Raw genomic sequence first — 8,038 nt, 5'->3', positions numbered from 1 at the left:
AGGAGAATGTGGTCAGGCACGGCCCAAAACATTAATCACAATAATAAAAGGAATAATTGCAAACAAATCGTTCTCCTTCCCTCCCCTGGCCCACGGGTCAATGTCCCTGCCTTTAAGGTGCCCTCAGAGAACCAGGCGGCCCAGACAGAGATGTCGGCACGTATCACTGCCCCCCACCGGCAGGCGAGGACCACCTCTCCAGGTTCTCTGGTCTCGGTCAGACCCGGAGAATCCTGGGAGTTTTGGTTTCCTACATGGGTCTCCTCTACGGAAACCGACAGAAGGGGCGCTGGGAGGGGGGTGACCATGGCAACCGCAGTGACCATGGCAACAATTCCTGCCGGGATCTCCCTTAGAGCACAGAGAGGTCGTGGCACGACTTGGAGCGCTGCTTGAAGAACTTGGCCTGCCGGGGCACCAGGTTGGCTAGGAAGCGCTTCGCCTTCTTCGTGAGACTCTCGCGGCGCGCTGGCGGCGGCGGGGGCTGCGGCTGCGGCTGCGCGGCGCCGTCGGGGCCGTCGGGGTGGCCTTCGGCCGCAGCCGCGGCCCGGGCCCGGCTCCGGCGCAGGCGAATCTGGCGCACGGCGCCCTCGAACAGCTCCCGCGTGTTGTGGTGCAGCGCGGCCGACGTCTCGATGTGCTTGCAGCTCAGCATCCCGGCCAAGTGGCGGCCCTCTGCGGCGGGGACACGAGGCAGGGTCCGCTCAGCGCCCGCCAGGCGCCGGGCATCCCCGAAGGAGGCGTGTCCGAGGTCCCCGAACTAGGGGCACACCTCGGCTCTGAGGCAGCCCCCTCGCGGCGTGGGCTGGAAGTGCAGAAATATCGCGCCCCGCCCCTCCCTCCCCCACCCGGCTTACAGATGACCGGAAGCCTGGGGGTCGTCGCTAGTACTCACAAGTTCTCACTAGTACTCGCCCCCGCGCCCGCCCCGTCACAGAAACCCTCTAGCTTTTGTTAGGATACACAGTGTAAAGTCCAGGGGAAAGGGGGGCAGGGAAGGGGGCAGGACCTTTGTCCAAAGGGAAAAAAAAAATTAATTTTCCCAAAATTTCCAAGCTACACAGAAAAGTCCATGGTTACGGTTCTGTGATTCTCTTTCTCCTGCCAGGGTTGTGGGCTCTCCCGCAGGTTTTGTGCACCTCACCATGACCCCTGAGCGGGATTTGAACCCAGCCCCCCATCCTGTGCCGTCTACCACATTTCATCAAGCCGTGGGGATTGAAGGAGGGCGGGGATGGGGTAGTTATGGGATGCGGTATCAAAAGAGAGAAGGAATCGGGTGGAATGGAGAGCTTGGAGCGGGATGGCAGGGTGGGGATGGATGAGGGAAGCGCGGGAGGGACTCTCCCGGGAGTCTTGGAGGAGGGAAAGGCGGGGGAGAGGCCTGGAAGGGAGGAGGGCCTGGGTTGACTGGATGAAGGTTATTGATTAGAATAGAATAGGGGTAGGTATGATAACAGCGCGCATTTACATAGCCTCTACTCTGAGTCATGCACTTGGGGATTCTTTTTATCTCATTTTATCTCACCACAGCCTTGGGAGGTACTGCTATTATCATCCTCATTTTACAGTTGAGGAAACTGAGGCAAATAGAGATTAAGAGATTAAGTGACCTATCCAAACCGGGACCTGTCTGAGGCTGGGATGAGACTAAGCTATTCCTTACTCTAGGCCCAGCCTTCTACCCATCGCACCAGTAGCTGCCGGATCTTGGTGTGGGAGATGAGGAAGACTGGGGTTCAGAACCACTTCAAACATTACTCAGCTGTGTAACTCTTGCAAGTCACGATGGGCCTCAGTTTCCTCATCTGTGAAACAAGAGTACTGCATTTGCTGCCTTTTAAAATTTCTTCCAGCTCTTAATCTATGAATTTATACTGAAGGGAGGAAGCAGGGGACTTAAGTGCATGAAGAAGTTATATGCGTGTATGGGTGCAAGGAAATGGGATCTGGCTGAGAGAATGGAACCTGGGGCATTGGGGAGACATGACAGGCCAGGAGATAGGTGAGAGGAAAAGGAATTCCAAGCCCCAGAGAAAAGGAGATTTAGAAACCTGAGCCTTGATGAAAGTGAGGACTTAGGTACAGTTGGGTTCAGACAAAAGGGGGCCAGGTGTAGGGAAGAATCTTATTAGGGGAGTTGGGGAAGGAGTCTTTTGGACCTGGAAAAAAGGAATAATTCAGGATATTTACCTTCTAGTGATACCTCCCTGGACCGAGCAAGATCACTCTTGTTGCCCACTAAGATGATAGGTAGGTCATGATGGGGACGACCAGCCCGAAGTCGAAGCAGTGTCTCGGGCACTCTGGAGAAGCTTCTTCGGTCAGTGACAGAGAAGACAATGAGGAAGGCATCCCCAGTCTGAAGGCAGTGTTCCCTGAGCCAGCTACCTGCTTCTCCCTGTGGGAAGCAAAGTGAAATCAGTCATTGAAAGTTAGGCTAGAAAAGGGACATTAGAGATCATCTCTTCCAGTCCCCCTCCCCTAACTGAAAATTGTTGAGAAAGTAGGCCTAGGGTGGGGGAAAATATTTGCCTAAGACTCAAGTGGTAAAACTAGTGTGCTTGTGGGGGGAGTGGTGTCCCCTGGTGTTGGTTAAAAAATGTGATGTCACCTTGATGCCATTTTACTATCATGTAAGCTCCCCTCTGACTTAGAGCTCTTAAGTTTCTGCCAACAGGTTGGCCTCTTCCAGGCTAACTTTGCATGCAGTGCTTCATTCTTATTCTAGCATCCTCCTTTGTCAGGGTAGAGGAGGAGGGGGTCAGTTATGACATTCAGCACAGGTAGTAGTCTTATCTACTTTGCTTAGTCAAAATGATGTAACAGAAGTCCTGAGCCCCTGGGAAACTTTTTGGAGGATGATTCCTGAACCTTTAGCATCTCCCATGATGGGGCAGTCTCCCTGCACCTTTCCTACTTTTTCCCAATGTTAAAGCTATTATGAATCTCACCTGCTCCCAGATGTCATATACCACCAATGTTACCTCTTCTTTATCCACTATAATATGCCTTTCATATGTATCCTCTGTTGGGATAAAAAAAAAAAAAGGGATAGGGAAAGAGAGTCCTTTTAGTAGGTGGCTCAGCCTGGACATCCAACCTAGGGACCCCAGCCATTAAGGCAATCTTTCTAAGTACTTTTCACTAAGACACAATCCCCTAAAGGCTATTGACCTTCCCCCTCCACTCTGGATCCTCAAATACTGTCATCTTAGGTTTTCAAAGGCCCATCCTTCTACCATCTTTATGGCCATATGTGATCCCCATCCCAGTACCTGTATTCTCAGGTTCATGAGCATTATCATCTTGGAGTCCTCCGAAAGCTCCTGCCAGGGCACTTTTGCCCACGCCACTCTCACCCAGGAGCATCACCTTGAAGACACCACCCCTCCCAGCTGGCGCTGCCTCCCCTGAGCCCAGAGAGTCAGAAGAGCCAGAAGATAAGGCTTGGGGCTGCCAGTCCAACTCGTCCACGGCCTGGGCCCGTCTCAGCTGGTGTTTGTAGGGTACGGGCATGCTGCCTCTCCGACGAGGCGCTCCCCCAGCTGGGGACAGCCCAGCCCGCTCCAACCCTGCCAGCAGCTTGTCTCGCTTATTCAGCACTGGGGCATCTGTTACAGGGGGACAAAAAGGGGTTAGTTATACGGGGTCCCTTCTCCTCTCTGAAGCAGGGCCATTCTTACCCCCTCTGCAGAAAGAACCCTTGATTTTGTACTCTCCGTGTGAGGACAGGCCTTAGAACCCCTCACCCCAGGGACCTGGGATGTCAGCTGTTCACAACAGTGATCTTGCTTCCTCCATGTGATTTCCCCCACTTAGGTGCGTACAAAAGGTGCCCATGTATGGGGTGGCACATGCGCACCTCCCGCTCTCACACCCACTCACACATGACACACGCGTGAACCCCAGGCTCAGCCACGGCCCCCAAGCTCCCCCTTCCTCCGTTAGGCCCTGCTTCATGGACAGACCGGCTCCGAGCCAGCCTTCTTTTATTGTTAATTCTTTAGTCGTCTGTTAGGAAGAGAGTGGGTACACAGGAGAATTTTGGGCAGCGTGACAGGCTACGGGGCTGAGGAAGTGGGGTGAGGAGAGAACACGTTTCCGGAGAGTGCCAGTGAGGGCGTTCTTGTCCAGGTGTCAGCAGGTCCCTAGGTGTATCTGTGGGAGAGGAGTCCAGCCCTGTTACCTCCGCGGGAACACAAGAAGGGCTGTGCAGAGGGGAACTCGTCCGTGTCCCAGGCTGTCCCCGCGAGTGGGAGAGTGTGTAGTGTTTGCGTAGGGGCAAGCGCAATGGGAGTCTGTGTGTGTGCGTCTCCGTGCTTCTTTGTGCGTCTGTGAGTGACAAGGTACGGGTCAGTGTAACAGGAGGAGGTTCAGACACAACAAAGAGGGACTCGAAGAGGCCAGAAATAGCCCGATCGATAAGCAGCGGTGGCCCGTCTCCGGGAGCTCGGAAGAATCCTTCACAACAGGTCTCGGAGCGGAGCTGTCCCCCTCCCAGCATCTCTGGGATACATTCTGGCTTTTCCATTCTCTTTTTCCCTCCCCCTCGCGCCTCCCTCCCTCCCCCCTCAGCCTCTTTCTCTCTCCTTCTCTGCCCCTCTACTTGGCTCCCTAACCTGCTCTCTTGGGGAGTGAGATGGGGCAAAGGGGAACCAGAGGCTAATCTAAGATGGTAGGGGCTTTTCAACCAGTTTCCAAAATCCGAGGAGAGGGGTCTGCTAACATCCCTACTTGCGATCTTAGCCCCCCAACCTTAGCTGGGAATTCCTCCCCAATTCTGAGGGGCTGTTGTCTTTTTTGGTTGTTGTGGTTCAGTTTCTCCAGTTTTAATTTCCGATCAGCCCCTCCTCTCCACCCTACCAAAGATAAATAAAACCCTACAACCCCCTTTCTCCCCCCGCCCCCCACGCACCCGCAGGGCTGCAGCCAGTCTGTCCCAGGGTTGAGGAATCAGCCCCCCTCACCTGGTGCTGGGATCACTGGGGAGGAAGCCCCACCGCCTGACGGACAGAGGGCTGCTGTGTCCGTATCCGTGTCCATATCTGTGTCCGTGTCCGCATGCATCTCTGTGCGAGTGCAGCAATATTGGCTCTCTGAAATCTTTCTCTCACTCAGCAGCTCTGTCAGCTTTTCTCTTTAAATACCACCCCCTCCCCCAAACACACGCACTCTCCACTCCCCTTGGACACCTGGGGGAATGGCCCCACCTCCCGCTGAAGTCACATATGCTAATGAGCAGTGATGTCATCGGGATTCCCTCCTTTCAGATTCCCCACCCCACCCCTTTCTGGTCTCTTTCTTTGTGCTACTTTCTCCTGGAATCCCCCAGCCACACACAGCCCTACTCCCATCCTACTCTCTGGACTTGAACGTGACAAAGACAGCAAAGTCTGAAGGCAGATACACTGAGGCAGAGAAATAAAAGGGATATTGAGTAAGGTTTGGACAGAAAGACATTGGGACAAAAACAACTGATAAGGAGAGTGAAGAATATACAGAAGGGTTAGAAAGAGGAACAAGCAAATAAAGGAATGGCTTTATGTTTATGCTTCATTTCCTCAGGTAAAAACCACTTTGGGGATTCAAAGGGTTTGTAGAGTTGTGGGGAAGGGTCCTGCAGCAGACTGTGAGTGGGGATTTAAAGCGTCTGAACAATCAGAGCTGGAGGAAAGGGAATTTCAGAAGGAAGGAACAGCATGAGCAAAGGCATAAAGGCAGGGAAGTACAAGACTTCTTTGTGGAATAGCTTGTTTCTTTTAATTGGAATATGAGATACATATTAAAAAGTCATGAGAGTAATACTGAAAAGATGCTTGAAAAAGCTTGCAGAATCTTGAATACTAGCACATTTTGACTTTATTTGGTAGGTAATTAAAAGTTTTTTTTTTTTTTGTTTTTTTTTAAGGGAGCCATTAAAAGCTTTGTGAGCAAAAAGTATCATGATATGGTCTTGTAGGATTGTGGGGTTGGTTGAGAGGCAGGGGTTAATTTGTGCTATTTAAAGGCTCCTTTAAGCTCTCTTATTCTAGTTTTACATTCTAATTTGTATTATAGAGGTTTTTTGGTATACATCTTATCTTCCCTGTGAGACTGTGAGTTTCATTAAAACAAAGACTGTGTCTTATTAGGTAAATCTCTTTCTCCTTCAGGGGACTCGGTTACTTTATCTGCAAAATGAAGGAATTGGAAGGAAATAATACTCTCCCTCTCAGCCCTAATCCTCCACATTCTTTTTATTCCCTATAAAATTTTGATCATCAGGAGTTCAGTAAATGATGAATGAATGAATGAAAAATGAAAAACTAAGACTCACACATCAAAGGAAGTTCATGACACTCAGTACTAGAAGGGACACATAATTTTTTTTTATTATATATATATAGATATATATATATTTTATAATATTATCCCTTGTATTCATTTTTCCAAATTACCCCCCCTCCCTCTATTCCCTCCCCCCGACGACAGGCAATACCATACATTTTACATGTGTTACAATATAGTCTAGGTACAATACATGTGTGTGAATATCATTTTCTTGTTGCACAATAAACATTAGAATCCGAAGGTACATGCAACCTGGGCAGACAGATGTTAGTGCTAACAATTTACATTCCCCTCCCAGTGTTTCTTCTCTGGGTGTAGCTACCTCTGTCCATCATTGATCAACTGGAAGTGAGTTGGATCTTCTTTATGTTGAAGATTTCCACTTCCATCAGAATACATCCTCATACAGTATTGTTGTTGAAGTGTACAGCGATCTTCTGGTTCTGCTCATTTCACTCAGCATCAGTTGATTTAAGTCTCTCTAGGCCTCTCTATATTCCTCCTGCTGGTCATTTCTTACCGAGCAGTAATATTCCATAACCTTCATATACCACAATTTACCCAACCATTCTCCAACTGATGGACATCCATTCATCTTCCAGTTTCTAGCTACAACAAAAAGAGCTGCCACAAACATTTTGGCACATACAGGTCCCTTTCCACTCTTTAGTATTTCTTTGGGATATAATCCCAGTAGTAGCGCTGCTGGGTCAAAGGGTATGCACAGTTTGATAACTTTTTGGGCATAATTCCAGATTGCTCTCCAGAATGGCTGGATTCTTTCACAACTCCACCAGTAATGTATCAGTGTCCCAGTTTTCCCACAGTCCCTCCAACATTTGTCATTATTTGTTCCTGTCATCTTAGCCAATCTGACAGGTGTGTAGTGGTATCTCAGAGTGGTCTTAATTTGCATTTCTCTGATCAGTAGTGATTTGGAACACTCTTTCATGTGAGTGGATATAGTTTCAATTTCTTCCTCTGAGAATTGTCTGTTCATATCCTTTGACCATTTATCAATTGGAGAATGGTTCAGTTTCTTATAAACTATGGTCAGTTCTCTATATATTTTGGAAATGAGACCTTTGTCAGAACCTTTGTTTTTAAAAATATTTTCCCAATTTGTTACTTCCCTTCTAATCTTGTTTGCATTAGTATTATTTGTACAGAAACTTTTTAGTTTGATGTAATCAAAATCTTCTATTTTGTGATCAATGATGATCTCTAGTTCTCCTCTGGTCATAAATTCCTTCCTCCTCCACAAGTCTGAGAGGTAGATTATCCTCTGTTCCTCTAATCTATTTATTATCTCCCTCTTTATGCCTAAATCATGGACCCATTTTGATCTTATCTTGGTATATGGTGTTAAGTGTGGATCCATATCTAATTTCTGCCATACTAATTTCCAGTTTTGAAGGGACACATAATTAAGGGAGAAGCAGGACCCAAGATAGAAAGCAGGGGGTGGTATGTGGTTCTTTTTTTTGACCACTTAATTTTGCTCCCCAAATTGGTACACTGTGAGGCCACATTCCCTGTGATATCATGGTGACTTCATTGACAACTTCTTGCCTCAGGAAAAGGGAAATGTGAGCTCCTCCTAAAGTCCAAAAAGGTGGAGGAGACAAGGACCCAGAGTTAATTTTCAATAGTATTTTATTTTTTCAAATATATGTAAAAATAGTTTTCAACATTTATTTTTGTA

General features: G+C 48.6%; 1 protein-coding gene across 1 annotated transcript; it reads right to left on the bottom strand.

The window, feature by feature from the left end:
• Window positions 1-229: 229 nt before the first annotated feature.
• On the bottom strand, window positions 230-5,187 carry REM2 (RRAD and GEM like GTPase 2). The gene is made up of 5 exons (XM_074294246.1): window positions 4,971-5,187; window positions 3,279-3,614; window positions 2,955-3,028; window positions 2,194-2,401; window positions 230-675 (listed from the first exon to the last, which is right to left on the bottom strand). The coding sequence occupies exons 1-5, from the start codon at window positions 5,068-5,070 to the stop codon at window positions 353-355; spliced, it is 1,041 nt and encodes a 346-aa protein (XP_074150347.1). The 5' UTR covers window positions 5,071-5,187; the 3' UTR covers window positions 230-352.
• Window positions 5,188-8,038: the final 2,851 nt, after the last annotated feature.

The sequence above is a fragment of the Sminthopsis crassicaudata genome, chromosome 2 (assembly GCF_048593235.1).
Source record: "Sminthopsis crassicaudata isolate SCR6 chromosome 2, ASM4859323v1, whole genome shotgun sequence".
In the NCBI taxonomy this organism is placed as follows: Eukaryota; Metazoa; Chordata; class Mammalia; order Dasyuromorphia; family Dasyuridae; genus Sminthopsis; species Sminthopsis crassicaudata.
Note: the sequence above shows the minus strand (reverse complement) of the source record. Positions and strands in the feature narration are given on the sequence as shown.

What these genes read in the sequence shown, in the direction of transcription:
- REM2 (XM_074294246.1), bottom strand. Translation starts at nt 5,070, where the DNA reads ATGCATGCGGACACGGACACAGATATGGACACGGATACGGACACAGCA. An exon ending in CCCAGTGATCCCAGCACCAG is followed by an intron (nt 3,615 to 4,970) that starts GTGAGGGGGGCT and finishes CCCCTGTAACAG; the next exon opens with ATGCCCCAGTGCTGAATAAG. An exon ending in TATATGACATCTGGGAGCAG is followed by an intron (nt 2,402 to 2,954) that starts GTGAGATTCATA and finishes TGCTTCCCACAG; the next exon opens with GGAGAAGCAGGTAGCTGGCT.